The sequence below is a fragment of the Sitophilus oryzae genome, unplaced genomic scaffold (assembly GCF_002938485.1).
Source record: "Sitophilus oryzae breed Bouriz unplaced genomic scaffold, Soryzae_2.0 scaffold_1429_pilon_pilon, whole genome shotgun sequence".
Classification (NCBI taxonomy): domain Eukaryota; kingdom Metazoa; phylum Arthropoda; class Insecta; order Coleoptera; family Curculionidae; genus Sitophilus; species Sitophilus oryzae.
In genome coordinates this window covers 1,185,137-1,204,184 of record NW_022146092.1, presented here as the reverse complement: position 1 = coordinate 1,204,184, position 19,048 = coordinate 1,185,137, and the positions used below count along the sequence as shown (strand labels likewise).

At 31.3% G+C, this 19,048-nt stretch overlaps 1 protein-coding gene across 7 annotated transcripts in view; it reads right to left on the bottom strand.

Annotated features, from left to right (window-relative positions):
• Positions 1–242: 242 nt before the first annotated feature.
• LOC115876227 (TOX high mobility group box family member 3-like) overlaps positions 243–19,048 on the bottom strand; it is a 348,643-nt gene continuing 329,837 nt past the window's right edge. For 6 of the 7 annotated variants that reach the window (XM_030891931.1, XM_030891926.1, XM_030891927.1 and 3 more), the window contains 4 exons: positions 6,928–7,243; positions 5,978–6,349; positions 4,346–4,518; positions 243–2,964 (listed from right to left, as the gene is read on the bottom strand). In XM_030891931.1, coding sequence (XP_030747791.1) covers positions 2,898–2,964; positions 4,346–4,518; positions 5,978–6,349; positions 6,928–7,243 — 928 coding nt within the window. In that variant the 3' untranslated portion in view covers positions 243–2,897. Of the gene's footprint in view, positions 2,965–4,345; positions 4,540–5,977; positions 6,350–6,927; positions 7,244–19,048 lie in introns of those variants that run through there. The other variant, XM_030891932.1, reaches the window with a different exon arrangement.

Below are 19,048 nucleotides of genomic sequence, written 5' to 3'. Positions count from 1 at the left end.
ATCTCCTATAGAAAAGGGTGTTTCCATTTAAAAGCGTCGAATTTGACCCACCCTGTACAAAAAAATATTAATTATATTAAGGAAAACAAATAAAATTATAATAAATATACCCATAAAAATGTCACTTTTACTATGTACTTTGTAAATATTAAAAGTACGAATATTAATTAACTATAGCTAGCATGTAGGTTTTTAAAAATATTTTATACAACGGACTGTAAAAAATGAAATAAAACAAACGATGGAGTAGAATCTATTTATTTTAAATATTAATTATTGATTACATAGTATAGTGTGTGCCTGTCAAGATAAAATATTATGTTATTTACAATGTAATAGTGAAACGTAAATTATAGGTACTTAAATAATTTTTAAAGCGCATATCGGCTTTAATATTATACAACTACTGGATACTTTTTCGGTTCATTTCAGTGATCTCTTTTCAACATTTACAAAGTCTTTGGCATTAACCGCATTAAAATAAAAGTATTATAAACGTCGGAAACTGATCGCTTATTCTTTATTATTATATCTGTTATCAGTGTCTTCGTTTCTATTTTAATTCGGCTAACCCCTTGAAGTTTGCACCAATTAAACTAAGATACAACAAATACCTAACTAAATTATAAACATCTTAAAATAAAACAAAATACTAAAAAATATAAAAAATTCACAATAGGAGTCTTTTCGGAGACTTGTTAAACCAGTCTAGGTGGTAATCAACAAAAAATATAAAAGGATGTCAATAAATCCTACTATCCTAAGGATACTTTTTAAATTATAGAGCCACTTAAGATTGGTTTTTGATTCGAACAAACTTTTCTTCACTTAATTCATGTAAAATCTAGACAAATTAAATGACTGGATTTGCGACAACTTCTGTAAGAGAAAGGAGTAATATAAAACCTTATTTGATAGCGTGAAACTGCTATATCGATCCTCTTCAAAAAAGATAATGGAAGAGATTCCGTTTTATTGCCGTCATTACTTAGCTGAATCACTATTTTTATATCAGTTAAAAAAGTTTCAATTACTTGAGAGGCTCAATCACACCATCAAGTTTAATACTGAAAATTTGATAAGTATTCTTAAATTATCATACAGTCTTTATTTAAGCTGCTATCAAATTAGGTTTTAACACAGTATACTTATCACATTATTACAGTAGACATCGCCCAGCACTACTCAGCAGTAATTTCAGAAAGAAGTCAGGGACGTACTAAAAAAAATTAATATAAAAACAGAAAAAAAAATTATCCCTGCTCCATCACTGAATAATTTGATCAATTTTCATCTGAAATACTGTTCCGAGGTTAATCTGTCACGAGACTAATCTGTATACTGTGATTATAATTATCAAACAAATTATATAAAAAATAATATAGGTACATCCTTCCCTGCGGATTTAATACTAGAGCAGGATGATCGCGTAAGAACTTCCGCGTCACATCGATAACAATAAAATTAACAACGACAAAATTTATATACATCGACAAAGAAAGCGTAACTTTGATTGGTCAATGATATAAAAATAATTGTACTACTCGCTAAGTTTTTGGAATCTATGTACAACAAAACGGAAACAGACATTTAAAAATATTTCATTCGATCTTTTGCACAATTCACAATTCAAATATTTAAACGTTTTTCGTATATTTTGCCCGACTTATCTCTCGCAAAAAGTTATTTTTTAAATAAAACAAAGATATTTTGCAAAAGATCTTATATTCGCTGGCGTCCAGCTTCATATGCTTACAAAATTAAAATACAACTACCTTTATTTACAGCGATTATTTATACTTTATACAATTCACGGATATTAGTGTTCTTATCAATATTTAGATATTAACATTTCTAAAACCCTTCTTGATTTTTCCAAATGTATTATTTTTGTCGGACAAAATTGGATTATGAAGTCTACTTTAAATGAGATTGTTTTGCAAATTGTTTGATTTATTTTTATCATTTTTTGTTGTTTCCATTACAATAATATGTTAAGTTATAATAAATTATTATCATATTGTTCAATATAATAAATATGTGCAATATCTTAACTTTCATTATTTATCCTGGAAGATCTTTAAAAGACTGTCAAAAAAATAACAAAACAATCTCATTTTCTGTGCAATACTGGTATATATTTTTTGATTTACATGCTTCAAATTAGTTTCTGATGTGAAATTAACGAAATGATATAAGTTACAATTTAATCAAAGAACATAAAATTGCACTTGGAGGTTTTGTTGTCACATAAATTCGTAACGGTACACCAAAATCCCAACTTAACCGCAATCCGAACAGTAACTCGCGTCGCTCGCCCAAACAGGTCATAATTACGGGAATTTACGATAAAAGACCTAACTACGCAACTAAGTAGTGTTATGAATTATATGTACTTTTGGACACGTCTAACTACAGTTTCCAAGAGAATAGCATGCAGTTTACATAGCACGTAACAAGTGATTTTTATTTTGATTTCACAAGGCGGACCAAACTTGATTAGTCTAGTCGCTGGAATTTTGGTCTGACTTGCAACGGCAATAATTACTTATATAGTACAGGTAAAGTTATATGTAATATATAATACTATGATTACAATAGCATCTTTCCTCTTTGAGTAACCTACAGGTGACGATATCATATTGCTCCTATTGCTTGCCAATACAATCTCACTCGTCCAGCTATAATGTGATTATCAATTTATTTACAATTTACTTAGCCTAGCCTCTCACTTATCCATGTTTTAACATTATCGACACATTGTTCTCTTAATAAAATTTTCATACAAACTCGCTAGCTCTAATTAGAATTCTGTTTTTTAAATCGGGTATGTGTGTATTGCTATCATAATTTTTAACCAATCGCGTTTGCATCTGTCCCCTAATTAAGTCTTTCCTTTATTTTACCGTTGAAAAATTTTGCTGCTGGCTTTTGTTTCCTGCCACCCAATTTGAGAAAACATCCCTGTAACAAAAAAGACTTACTATAACAAATATGCAATTGTAAAGGAATAAAATAAAATAAAATAAAAATCCTGTGATTAACTTCATTAACTTCAGTAAAACAAAGTCATATACTAGAATGTAATTTTGGAGGTATTTTTAATATCAATAATATATAATCAATAATAATATACAAGGTGTAAATGAAAGGAGAAAGGAGCGATTTCTTTTTTAAAAATTAAGGTGCGTTTTTTATATAAACATTTTGATTCGGCACCAAGTTTACCTACAAAATTATTTGTTGGATTATTTTTAAAAGGGTTCACTAAGACAACATAAGGATTCACTAAGACAACATAGAGATTAACATTTGATGTAGGTATGAATGTTGCATATCAAGTCGTCAATTTAGGTAGAATAATTATTTGTAGGTTTGTCATATCCATAGTATTTTTGTATTCAACAAATCGATATTCAGCAAATAGAATTATTCAACAACCATCGATTAAAAAAAAAACACACACACCTGCTTATCTTAATTGCTATAAGTGAAAAAACTTCCAAGGAGAGGATACATGACAGAGACAGTGTTGTCTGTTATTTTAATCAAATGACACAAGCAAATTGTATTATCTGTCGAAATCTTCCCTAGCTTGGTTATATTTTTTTTTATTCAGTGGTCACTAACAATTCAATTGACATTTAAAAAAATAAATCAAATTAATTGACATTAGAATTCAACTTTATCAGCAAGATACAACATTAATTCACCACAAAACACCAAAATACTTTACTTTTTAAGCACTGGACGCGCGTAAATTATTAAAACTATGTTGAAAAAAATTAGTTTAGTTTTAATCACCTGCTGATGATGCTAACAAGTGTTTTGGTGTTTTGTGCTGAATTAGTGTTTTATTTTGCTGTTGTAACACCAAAATTTAAAGTGAGTTTAAGTTAAAATTAGGTGAGGTTTACACAGGGTGTCCCAGAAATAAGTGCAAGTATTTTAAGGAGTGGTAGATCTCGATAAAAGAAACAGATTTTCTCTTTATCGTTTTTCAAATAAGTCCAAATAATTTCCAAAAAAAATGATTTTTTCCTAAAATTTTGGGAACCACTGGGTCTTTTCTGGATTTTCTTTCTTGTAAATTTAATCTAATACCTATTTTGCCATATTATCGAGAAATTATGTTTTTTAAAAACAAAAAAAAATCCAAAAAAATTTTTCGCGAAATTCATAGCCTCATAGGCGTGTTTCTGGGGTTGAACTATATTACCAGTTAAAATACTTGCACTTATTTCTGGGACACTCTGTATTGTTTAAGTAAAGTTAGTTTAAGATTGAATTGAATTTAGGGTAAGTAAACTATAAAAACATATATAAAGTAATTATGATTAGTTACCGGCAGTGGCTGACAACACATTCATTGCTGCAATATTCATCTTCCCATTCGGGATTGGTAATGGCTGGGTTAGGGCACCCATGGCGTATGCATGAATTCTGTTGGGATCTCATAGGTGCGGAAGTCATGGTTTGTTGTTGAGGCTGGGACTGCTGACCGGAAGGGGGGCCAGCCTATAATAAAATAAAACACAACTATAGGAATTAAAAGGCTACATACAATATTGGCACGTTTAAATATCAACATTTATTTATTGCATCCACTCAACAGCATGCAAATATAAAATATTATTCTCCAACTAATAGAAGGAAAAAATTCTCATAATTATATACAGGGTGGTCCAAACTGTATTCCAGAAATTTCGACAACATATTCTGCACATGAAAATAAATAAAAAAGTTCATATAAATGTATGTCCTAAAATGCATAATTTCCGAGATACAGGGTGTAGAAATTTTATTTTTATTTCGATTTTTTCCAAATAATTTCTGAAGTAGCATCAATATTTGGATGAAAATTGGTGTCTGGGAGTTTCTGGCACGAGAAATTTGATTTTGATGTCAATATGACTCCTATTTGCAGGGGGCGCCACCTACATGTGTTTTAACTGTTTTGAAGGGTAATAATTTTTCGTCCGTACCTGTATAAAACTACTTTCCGTGATTTTTTACGTATAAAAATATGTCTTGGTAAAAATCGCTACGAGCAACGGTTCTCAAGATATTTACAATGGGAATAGGCAATACACGTCATTATTGACTCAAAATAAACCTGGTGATTGAGTAGATAGTTATTTGACTAAAATTATAAATTTGGGAACTTTTTTTTAACTAATTATAAATTTTTCTTCGAACAAATGACGACAAAACAGTTTCTGTTGAACTTTTGACCCAAAAACATTTAAAATTTATGATTTCAGTCTAATAACTGTATACTCAACATGTTTAATTTATGTCATTGATGACAGGTATTGATAATTTCGATTCCAAATATCTCAACAATCACTATTCGTATCGATTTTTACCAAGAAACCTTTTTTATGTAAAAAACGTCGCAAATGTATATTTTTTACTCACTAGTTTTATACAGACACGGACGAAAAGTTATTACTCTTCAAACCAGTTAAAAAATATGTAGGTGGTGCCCTCTACAAATAGAAGTCATATTGACATCAAAATCAAATTTCTCATGTCAAAAAACTCCCAGAAACCAATTTTCATCCAAATATTGACGTTACTTCAGAAACTATTTGGAAAAAATCGAAATAATAATTGAAACTTCTACACCATGTATCTCCGAAACTAAGCATTTTAGGAAATACATTTATACGAACTTTTTTACTTATTTTTATGTGCAGAATATGCTGCCGAAGTTTCCGGAATACAGTTCGGACCACCCTGTATATCATAGAAAAATGTTTTGATATTAGAGAGATTTATAGGCTATGATGCCCATGTGGCTACATGGGCATGACTTAAAAGGTGAGGTTTATATCGGATTTTATAAAATAAATATTCTAATTTAATACTTACCTTATTAGTATGTATCTTATTAAATCCGAATGAACATCTGTCCTTTACATTGTCTCAGGTACACACACATAAAAAAGCATAAAATAAAAACTATACCTACTTGTGAGACGGGGGGAGAACTCGGTACCATAGGAGGGGGGCTCATGTGTTGTTGCGGTTGGTTCTGTTGCGATTGTTGTGTCATATGCGGATTATGTGGTGACATTGGTACCTGCTGAGGATGCGGGGAGACCGGTATATGCTGCTGTTGTGGAACCTGTTGTAGATAACTACTATGCTGTTGCTGTTGTTGCTGCATGTGCTGCTGAATCGAGATGTGTCCGCCCATAGGAGATGGCATCATGCCAGGATGCTGCTGGGCAGGCGAACCACCGCCCATGCCTCCCATCATTGATGGTGGTTTCTTGTTTATGGGAGACTGGGATGGTGGTGTGGGGGCTCCGGATGTAATAGGTGGTGATGGGATAGTTCCCTAAAAAGCAGATCAAAAAATCTCTTTAGATATGACATATACAGTAAAATAGCATAGTTGGTCTGGATGAGAATACATGATTTTAATAAATAGCGTCCAAAAATGGTAGGAGGAAATCAACTTTTTATTAATTTAAATTAAATTTAATAACCCTGAGAGAAAACAATGCATTTTTGAGTTAAAATTAAAACTGTCACTGTCGCATCAAAAGTTTGCTGCAAAGATTGTCCAACCATTGTCCAACTTCTGAACTTTGGTTATTTTCAGTTATTTTTTACATTTAACTTATTAAATTAGTATTAAGAAAGCATATTTAACTCTAAAAATCGAAAACTGATACTTTTTTATAGGTAAGGGTAACTATTTAAATCATTTTTAAGTTTAACTATTATTATGTCGCCAACTTTGACTAATTTGCAGCAAACAGATTACATATTCTTTCTATGGACAAATTATAACTATAACGAGAATATATGAGTATAGTAGTTTTTCTCTAAAATTGTATTCTTTCTCTATTAGTATTAACACTCTAACTGAGTCTATCAATATTTTTATAATTTTAGGTTATATTAACATACCTGAGGTTGATATCCTCCATAGGGCGATCCGCCGGGTGGCCCGGGATTGTAATTTCCGTAGTTTCCGTACATGGGACCTCCTTCAGGTTCTCCTGCACCCTTAGACACCAAACTTGCTCGGTAAGCTGCCAAAGCTTTCAGATACTCCTTTTTAGCGGCCTCAGTTTTCTTCTTGTAGACGTTCTTGTGCTCGGAATCTAGCGCATCCCACATGGAAGCCACGATCTTCGACACTTCTCCGAAACTGGCGTTAGGATTTTGACCCTTAATAGCTGCCTGGGTATCCCGAAAGAATAGGGCGTATGCCGAAACTGGTCTGCAACAAATAAGAATATATTTAAAAATCTATATTCAACTTAGAACGTATTAAAAAAGGTTATGTTAAAAATTACTTTTCTAAAGAAAGGGCCATCTGTCTGTCTTTACAGAGAATGACTAGGGTTTTCAAAACCAGCATCTGGTCGAAGGGAAAAAGGTTGGGAACAGGTCTCTTCAGAATTGAAAAGATAAATACAGCGAGGGGTGAATTTTACAACCTTCAGGTATTGCAAAGAAGTACCTACCTAGCAAGGCTACCTAGATCTTTTATAATTGGAATCTTCAATATCACAATTTATATTGTAAGGTAAAAACATTTGTCTATGTGGGAAGACTAATATTTGAACAATACAGTATATTAAATTTGAATTTCATACGTTTAGTCAAAATGATTCAATGAAATAATTATTATATTATTACTGTTAATTAAGAGTCTATTACGCTGTATTGTTCGGGTCGCTCTCAGGGGTCGGGTAAAGCGGGTGTGTGGCTGATGGAAATATATATTATATTTCAGAAATCTGTCTAAGGCTTAGCCAGATCCTGTCGTGTTAAGCCACACCCAAAATTCCATACACACGTGCTTTGATTAAGGCTTGATTAAGGTTTTCAGAGCTTCAGCATTTGCCATAAAATAGCGAGCAATTTGTTACAAAACCATGTAAATTATATATCACTGTAATCACAAAACTTCAATCTATTTCCGTATTGTAACGGAATTTTAAATTATGTCTTTATTTTCAATAAAAATTAGTCCAAACCTCGGTCCAAACATAAGGAATATTTTGTTGATGTTTGACCATCAAAAAACATTAAAAATAAAGAAGTTGTCTAAAAATGTGCTACAATACGGATACAGTATAATCACAGAATATCTAGCTATGCGTAGCTAGATATTTTGTGGTATAATCCTTTATCTTTAATTTCCTTTTTCATTTGTGTAAAAAATACCTAGCCAAAATGTTAAATACCGAACGCTTATTTTGCTACTTTTTCGGGCTAATGAAATGGACTCTTAATTTTTAATAATCCGATTTACATTCCTTAAACAAATTTCAGAAGATACTAATAAATTAACCAAAGTAAATTTGTTAATTTACAAATGGGATATTATAAATTAAGATTATTTACTAAAGTACGATTTTTGGGCAACACCAACACAAAAAGCAAGACCAAGTTCTCAAATATAATAAAAATATTGATATTACTTAAAAGTGACTCATTAAAATAACAACTCATAAAAAAAAATGAATCCAACTAAAGTAACGAGGCGAACAACAAAAGAATACGAAATAGACATTGATTTTTCCACCCTCGGTAATAAAAATAGTCTATTAAAATGTCGGAGCGACGTTGCTCCCCGTTTATCTTCAAAAGCAAAAAGAAAGAGACATTATATGGCTCCATAAAGTTAACATTCGATGTGAAGAAAATTTGCTCAAGGAATTTATTACAGTATTTGGATGGGATTATGGCAAAACTACCCTCTGGATGTGCATTTTTTATAAATGACAAGCCGCGAAGGGAACACCATAATTTATTGATAGGATAAAATATTTTTATGAAAGTGTCATAATATTAAGAATTGTTGTGTGTAATATTGTAGTAGGTAGACATATGCAAAAAAACCTTATGATTATACGAATTAATTAGATTATATAAGAGATATATTTTTGTATCTAAAAAAATTTACTGCGATATAACAATTTTATAATATAAATATATCTAATTTCTAGGAATGTCATTAAGGTGTGCTTCAGGCACGCTTAGGTTCGCTAGTTCATTTGGAGCAATACCGGCATGATGGCATGACTAAGAACCTAGAAAAAAGAAATAGAAGAGCCAATCGAAACTATTCGCACCATCTAACTACTCGCTACATCTTTATTTATGGACTCTAGAGCACACAGTTGGATACAGTTTCTCTATACATGAAGGGGCTGACAGATAGTTTGAGCAAAAAGCCAAGCGCAGCGAGGTCTAAAAAAAGTAATATATTAGACCTTCTCTTATAGCCAGTAGTTATGCATGAAGAATGTTACTGAAATTATGAAGTTTATATTCTCTTTTGTAGGTACCATGAACAATGTTTTGACTAAAGCATCTGTACAGATTATTTCATATAGGGAATATTCCGATATAAGCCTGTTGAACTCTGATCTGACAAAACCACGAGTAACATGATATTTATCCAAAGAGGGCATTGTTTTTTTGATGGAGGAGAAGATATTTATAGGGGATTTTTATAAGGTAAGTAATCTGGAGGCTCATGCTTCATACCGTGTAATCATCTTGAGTATCTTCGGTCTGAGCTATTATCTTATTTTTTTATCTTTAGCAGATAAAACATGAATTGGTTGATGGAGGAAGGACTTGTGAAGGGTTGTATAGACAATGGGCGAATTTGCACACGAAGTAACGAATCACATCGACGAAGCACATGATGGTCACTATACGTGCATGGACGCATCGAATGGACGAATCAGCGCATAGTATGGGGCTGTGTATATCTATACTCCTGGGCAGAAAGATGATTTATCTACCTTAAAGTTTTGTTTTGGATTTGTTTAAAAGTTTGGTCGTTCAAGCATTATCCTACAGGATCTAATCTTATCCCTATATCTCATACATGGGAGTGTCAAACTTCTCGATAATATAGTTAAATCGGTCTTCAATTATACAGTATGTCCACGGATTGTTTTAACAAGAGGAAAAACTTTTTTATTATTGACATTTTGAGAAAAATGCATACTTCATAAAAAATTTTGCTTCTAAAATTATTAATTCCTTTTATACTTTTCCAAGTTTCCATACCGTTTTAGACAGAATTAAAAAATTGGCGCCGGGAGGCACGTATAGCCGCCCATACTAAAATATGTTAATATCTCGAAAATTGCGACTTTGACTGATTTTGATGTTATTACAAATTTTGTTGCAAATATTATTCCTAATCTTAATTTGAAAACCGCGTTTCGCTAGCTACTGTAATTTTGGAGTTACGATTTTTTTAAATTTTTAACCCCCTCCCATACCCCATTACCAACCCCCTACCTCCACCAAAAACTAATGGCCAGATTCTCGGGTGCCACAGTATTTTTGTGCCAAATTTAGTTAAAATCGGTTCAGCGGTTTTTGAGTTATCGTGTTACAGACGGACAGACAGACAGACAGACACCATGAAAATATTTTGTATTTAGGTCATTTATGACCCAAATAACTCATTTTGAGTGAAATTAAAAAAACTTTTTTTTGCCGATCTTAATAGCCTACCATACCTATTGGTATGGTCGGCTAAAAAACCTGAAAATATACATATTATAGTTCAATTTTTTTTCAAGTCCTAAAAATCTAAACGCGTTTCTATGGTAATATAATTCCGTTTTCATTCCTTGATAGATTATGAATAGATTTTTATTGATAGAATTTTAATTAACGTCATATTTTTTGCTGTTTTAAAATGTTTAAGAAGCACAAAATTTATTTAATGCTACGGAAAGGGTGATAATAGGAATTATATTGGAAAATGTGTAACTTTAACAACAGCAAAAAATATAACGTCAATTTTAGGACTTCTAAAACTAGGACTATTAATTATTGCAAAATATTTTAAAATTTTGTAAGGTAATTTTTGATCATGAACCACTTTAATAAAAATAATCCAACTCTTAACATAGATTTTAATGTTACACATGGAAGTGTATTTATTAGCTTATTATTAACTTACAAAGAACAGTGTTCAGTAAATACCCTAAAACAATTTTTATATCCCATAACGTCACGATCACAAAATAAAACAGTAAGTAAAGAAAAAGCCCATAACCTGATCTACCTAGTCATAAAACATTTTCCTCAATTTTAAAATGTTTTATTATGGCAAAAATACCGCCCCCCTGTTTATCTTTATTTATGTTATGTCGTAAAAGCGAGAAATAAAAATGTTGATTTAAAAGTGGAAACATCGACATTTTATGAGATATTTAAGGTGCCATTTTATTCCTTTTTGCCATCATTTTGGGTAGTTTCCTTTTTATATTATCATACATAGTATGTTGAAGGTAATTTTTTTTTGTTTTATTGCGCCAAAGGTCCGGAATAGCTTATTTACTGCTTAAAGGATGGAAATATTAAAAGAGCAGGTGTATAAAATACTAAATCGAATAAAAAGTTAAAAATTAAAAGAGCGTATCAATTTTGTACGCCGATAGCTATCAAATAGTTTTTTAATGATTAACTTGAATATATAATTACTTTACGAAAATATATTTCCTAAATAACCTGTAAAATTAAGTTTCCACCCAACCATACAATTTAATAAAAAAGAGCTAATAAAATAAGAAAGAAACCTTTACTTTGTTTATTTTTTTTTTCATCAAAGTTTTTAGATCAACAATTATAATATGTAGTAGCAAAAATCACTTATTAAACATTCAGCGACCCAATGTGAGTACATAATAATTAGTTAAAATACTCTACTGAGGGACAGGAGACTCAAACTCACAGTATTGTCACTATTTAAATAAGGGGAACAACATATGTTTCGGGATTTGATAGTGGTTTTATCGAAAAATTGTAACACTGTACTCGGTCAGCTTTGGCCGAAAAAATGGCCCCAAATTTTTTTTGCCATTTTGGGACAAGAAATGGCCATTAGGCCACAATGGCCAGTTTTTCACAAATATCTGTCCAAATATGCAATTTACAAAAATTTTCTTAGCAGCTAAAAAATTATCCTGATGCTTTTTTCGTAAAGTTCTTGGTTCTTGATAAAAAGAAACCAATTCGAGTATTTGTAAATTCTCTTCAATTTTTGTTTACGACACTTTCCGAACATCCCCAAAAAAGCGGAAAAAGCCACTTACGTTGTTTTTTTATAATAAAATGTGATTAATAATTTCCTGGGGTTGAGCCGGGGGGGGGCTATGGCTTTTGTTTTTTTTTAAATGAAAAGCATGAAATTCATGAATCTTTACATGAATTTCTCTATCAATAAATTTCATAGACTTGGTTATCAAACCCGTTCCATCCCAAAATCATGTTCCCGGAGATTATTTAAATACCTACAAATTTTCTAAAAAAAATAAAAATTAACACATTTTTTGAACACAACAAAATAATAATAACTAAACAAAGCTAGAAAACGTCATTTTTACTACATCAGAAGCAAATAAAAATTAATACGTAGCCAAGAGTCATAAAATCCAAGATTTTTCTGGGGGGTGCCCAACAGTAACTGGGAGGGGGGCTGGCACTCCCGGGCACCCTTGTTGTTACGCCAATGCATGGTTTCAATATTCTGGACTATAAAAAATATTATACAATTTTACTTTTTATTAAGACTAAAAGCTGTATAAAAATGTCAATATAACAAAAGCACTTAAACCTGGCAAAATGACATGTCTAGATGGTGCTAAGACAGCCTACAGAACTGCTTTCGTCTACAGAACGGTTTTGTACGGAAAATGTTCTTTTTTCTTCGTTTGGTTTGGTTTGGCTGGCTTTCTTTTTATATATTTAAACCATAGATCATATTATATACTTACGTGGATAAGTAAATCACTATGGAAACTGTCGCAAACATATCAACTCTGATATCAACGACTTCTATTTATCTTCTTTTTCGTTGCACACGAGGTGCTTCTACTCTATCTATCCTTGTCGCGGACCTATCGTCCACGCGCCAAATTTGAACATTAATTTTAAAAATTTAATTTGTAAAATGCATATATATATATGTAAAATTATGACAAGATTATGACAATATGACAATGAAAAGTTGGTTTCCAAAACAATGTATAATTTGTACTTTCTAAACCGTATAAAATTGTGATTATTTTGGAAATACGCTGAACTTTTAATGCGCATGCGCAAAGTAAGGTCCTTGGAAAAGACAAACTTATTGAACGTTTCATAAGTGCAATAAAGAAGGTTTGAAAATGACATGTCGTGATGTTGGAGACATGTTTTTTAATGCTAAACATAAGAAGACTAAGGAAGGAGCATATGAAAAATCTTAGATCCACCGCGATAGGACTCAAATATGGCCAACTTAAATTCCGGTTTATCAGTGCCGTTCTAATTTTATTTAAAAAATGTAAAACTATGATGTAGAGTAGACGTGGGGTAGACTCAATAATTTTTTTTTATTTTACGTTGTGAATAAATGTTTGTAGTTATTAAACTTGTTATAAAAACATATTATTATAATAAAAATAGATGTTTTAATAATTATTTATTAACACAAACATCCGATACGCTACTGAAGCAGGTAAGTCAAATTGACGTATCCAAATTCTTTGACATCTAATCTTTGACAAGTAGTAAATAAAAGCAAAAATGCAAGAGAAAATACATAAATAGTTAATTTAAGTGAATTTCATAAATGATCGGTTTACTACAACACGTATGTATATTATATAGTCACTTACTAGCGAAAAGGTGTTCCATTATTTCACTCGATTTTTGCCGAGATCTACCTCACGCTACACAACCAACTATTTTAGAGTCTTTTTCGATAAATCGCGATAGTGTCACTGTTAATTTAAGTTCTGCCACAATTTCCATCTAGATTTACTACCTTTATACAACTATCAGTAGTAGAATAAATAATAAATAACATAAAATAAGCCCCCGTAAAGACTGACAAATCTACAAAATTTCAAATCAAATTCAAATGTGTCAAATGAATCCACCATAAGAATCCACAATATCGTCAAACAGAACTGTCAAGTATCCCCACCCTAGAGTCCTTTTTCCGCCCAGCATGCATGAATACATGGATAGCATTATGCTCCTTCCTTAGTCTTCTTATTCAAAGTGCTAAACTGATGGCGTATTTATCCACGTAGATATATATGATCTAAGGTTTAAACGGGGCTTTACGACTGGAAAAACTTTTAATAATTTTTGTTTAATTTTCTACTTTTTTTTTGATCGTAAAAAATAACGTAAATGGCACAGATAAAAGTTCTTACAAAGTTCAGTAACGATGCTCTTTGCCTTTTTATTTTGTATACATAAATTCGAGAATATTACTCCAGATAACATCCGACCGAATTCCTTTTCCTTCCATCTAACGTAATTTATTATCAAATATATTCTCGATAAACAGAGCGAGATAAACTAAAGCGTAACAATAAAACTGAAATTTTAACGGGCCGAGAAAAAGTTGCAAAGACCAAAGTTTTATGCAAAGAACGGGGGATATAGACTGAATTTAAAAATTGAGTGAAATGCAGATCAAGTCTGAATTTTATAATGGATTCTTTTAAGGCGATATAAATAATTCATTGAATACATTTAAAAGTTTTTAGATGTTACTGTGTATCTTTTTAACAAAGTAGTAGTTTCGGTTAAATATTAATGCAATGAGTTTTGGCTTTTATGCTAAAATATACCGTGGACCATATTAAGAGTCCGTGTATAACTGGGCGGTTTCGGGATCGAAATTGACGTTTCCGAATGCGTTATGTAAATATTTTCGGGAATATCTTATCATACAATTATCATATCGACGTTTGGATATGTGTATATAAAAAAATAAATTTTCAAATTCCTTTGTTTGCTAAATCTGCCAACCTTTCTTTTCTAGTGAATGGGAACAAAGATAAATTATTTCGTCTAGCCGGTAACTAATTTTTTATTCATTTCCTAGATTTAATAATGGTCTGTCCAAGGGGAGGATACAAGACAGTGACAGTCGTCTGTCATTTTAATTCGCAGATAAATTAAATTTTCTGTCATTTTTTGGGTGTCGTCTGTCGAAATTTTTCCTGACTTATTGGACAGATTTTACAAAGTTTTAGAAATAAAGATATATTTAGATGAACACTTTTCTGTCTGTTAAATGATCTTGAGATAGATTAAATACTATAAGATTGATCATCTATCTCAAAAATAAAATATTTTAAATATGCATTGTAATGCAGTGTCTGCCCAAGTAGCATTTTCACGACTTGCGACCAAATGTTTACTAAACACAACGTTGCATTAGTTACAAAAAATAGCTAGCTCCGTACCTTGGGTATTAAAATAAATGTAAACGTTGTTGTAACGTTGTGCCGACGTTGAACTAGTACTACAACAAAGTAAAAGCTTCTGCGACGTCGAATAAACGTTGTCTTGTAACCTTTTTTGCTTAAGTGATCTTTAGGTGATTCGGACAACGTAGTTACAATGTTGGGCAATAAAGAGTTCTCCGACGTCACTTTCAGGACCTATTCCAACGTTATGCAAACGTCGTCTGTTTTACTAATTCCAACGTAGTTTAGATTTCCTTATTCTTACGTTGGTAGGACGTCGAGCCACTACCTTTTTACTACTGTATTGAACCATAACCTTAAATCTTAAATTTTCACTTCATTGTTCTGTTCAGTCAGACAGTTCAGTGCTGTTTTTGTTTTTATAAAAAAAAACTTAATTAAAATGGAACATAAGAAAGGTACATATAAAACTAAATTTAAGTATACATCGACATATTACCGATATCCTCTCCCTCGGTTATTTAGAATATAGAGGGCGGCACAAGCTAGACTCTAGGATGACTAAATTAGGCAATCTTACGACTAGTATACCTGTTAAGGCTGAACTGCGACTTTATTAGTCCAGTATGCGACTACTCGAACTACTCCATCTTAATCTCCAAAACAACAAAGTGAAAGCCGCCATGTTGTTGAATAAGAAAATGTTTCGTTCCTAAAATAGCAATTCCTGCTTTTTGAATACATTAACTTGAAATATTTGAGCCTAAACAACACGCGGAAACAATTTTTTCGACTGCAAATAAATTATTCTCATTTTAGTAAAAAAAATTCAAGAAATTGTTTAAAACTTTTTTAATTTTAAGGCCCATTAGTATTTTTCAAAGTAGAAACAATACATTTATCAATAAAGTTGTTTTGCGTTTAACTTTTTTGCCTTGGGTAACGAGTTACAGAGTCGGTTAAAGTGTTTCAATAATTATGATCTTCAAACATCCTCCATACTTAAATACTTTTGTTTTGTTTTCCTTTACTGCCATCTGGCATATGTCTCTAACTAAATCATAAAAATAATATTTTTACTATAATTATCCCAATTTAGGATAAAACGCGACTTAGACGCTATTATTATAGTTTTGTATTTCTGTGAATTAGGATTTTAAACAACGTTGCAGTTTGTACTAAATTAGGCTGCTAGCCAACGTCGGTATCCAACGTCGTTTCGACCTATAAATTATTCTCCAAACTAGTGCAGACTAGGGTTGGCACGAGGTTGTGCCGACGTTGCGCCCCGACGTTTGGTCGCGTGACACGACGTTGTCCCGACGTCCAAATGCTGCTTGGGTGCTACAGAACATATTGTCACCTACCTATATAGGTATATTTTATTACAGGCCCAGTATTATTCATACAAGATACGAAATGTCAAAGCAAGAGAAAACTAGTTATATTCCATACCAATTAAACTTTTAGTTACGTAATCGGGGGCGCGATTTTTAAATTCATTGTTACCAACCATGGACGTATTCGGCGCGGGCTGGCTAACTGGAATGTAAATTTCCGGCTGTGGATTCAAAAAAAAAATCAAATTGACGCATTTATTTATTTCCTGGCATTGTCATTCGTTTTGGCACCTATTTAGTTTTATATTACGAGTTTTTGGTTTAAATGAATTGTGTTGTGATAGTTTAAGCTTTAAAAATTTTACTAGCAGACCTTACAGTCGGACATTGTTCTTTTTTAGAACCTCTTTTAGTGCGAATTGTACAAGATAGCCTAATATCCGTAAAAACACTCATAGCAACTTTATTAGAATATTTTGAACGGGAAAGCGGTAGTAATGGCCCTTTATGTCCTTTAAGTGTGGTTAAGAAAGTGAGTTTTACTGATGTAAATAATAACTGTTTATATATTTATAATTAATTTATTTCTGTTTCCGAAAATATTTTGGTTAAAAGAAAATATGTAAAAGTGGGCAAAGCTTAATCACGTGACTAAAAGTTTATTTGATATGAACTATAATATAGTCTATTCAACTAGAGAATATAAGACAGTGACAGTTGTTTGCCATTTTAAATCACAGATAAATTGTATTCTCTGTCATTTTTTGGATGTCGTCGATCGAAATCTTCCCTAATTGGACAAACATCATTGCACATTGAGCAAATGCAATGTAATGTACCATGGTTAACTAAATGTCGACTCACTATAAAGTCTTGATAAAAGATTAAACAAGGTTATGCATCAAGCGAAATATCTATGATATCTTGATCAATTCTAGATACGAAATTGCCCATCAGAGATATCAATAGATATTTATAAAATACACGTCATTATATCTTTTAACCATCTACAAATGGTAAATTATATACAACTAAACAGTTTTATAGTGTACAGTGCATAAAATATATAAACCACCAAAAATAAACACACCCTCCTGTGTTTTAAATAATTCATCAAAAATTCTCCCTACAAACTACCCCCATCGTTTTCAATAAACTCCCCTCGTCTCCGTTCAATATATATCTTTTTTGATGCCTTATTTCTATAACACTTACGGCTTTTTGACATAGAAAATCTTTTGAAAATGCCTTTATGCTCCCCCAAAGCAACATAAAGTACCCCTCGATACATTTTAAAACAGGTCTGGGGTGAAAATTGTACAAAATAGACGGGGTTGAAATGCGTTACAGCAAAGCTACTGATAAAGCTGCTTTCAATAATGCTAGAATGTGTATGTATGTGTACGAAATAGCATTACGGTAAACCTATAAAGTTTTCCAAGAAAAAAAAATGACGAAAGACAATTTAACTTTTCTTGTCTATATTATTATTGTATTCTGTCTTATATTATTGTTACTTATTACATTGCCAATATAATAGATATTTTATAATTAAATTAACAAAAATTTAATAAATATGATAAAATTAAACCATAAAACATAAAACCTAGTTTTATGTTTTATGGTTTATGTCTATAACTATGTCTTTAAACGGCAGTTTTCTACAGACTAAAAATGTTATAAAATATCGAATAATGTGGAATGCAGCTCAATTTTATCCCTTTATTAGGGTAACATCTGTGTTCTAACTGACCTATTAAATTGAGTTACAAAGTAACGAAAAAGTTAAAAAAGATTTAGAAGGTTTTATCATTATTTATTAAGAAGTAAAATAATTTAAACCAATAAAACATATAAATGATTTTAAAGAAACTGAAAAATAATAAAAGATTTTCTTCAAAAAATAAATTCTCGTAACTTTATTGAAACGGTACATTTTATGTGCTTTTATTAAGAACAGTAATTCAATATTTTAATTTTAAAATAATAGACACAAATAAAGAAAAATACAAATGCGAAAACCTTTCAAAAACATTTTAGCCCCATTTATTCTTTACATTTCATTCTCAACATGTTTGTTCAGAGTAAATGGAATTTTCCAACAGCCATTTTTCTTGGTGTTTCCCTTTAAAATCGATCTTTTATTTTAGCCCGAGTATTTTCACTCCCCCTCCCCCACTTTGTGCCAGCGGCGCGGAAACTAAATACGAATATTAAATTAGAAATTTTGTTCTGGTATAAATTACAGAACGAAATCTTTACATGGTTTTTGACAGCATGTAGAAAACGTTTTCATAGTATTAACATGGCACTACGATACCATAACACTAAAACAAAATATATCTATAGAACTCGCTAAATCTTTTTCGATTGGACAGTTGATAGCATGACTAATTGACATTAAAATTATTAATTAAAAAAGTATTTTTAAAATAAGCTTTTTTTAAATGCTCTAATAAGAATAAAATAAACTTATAACTAAAT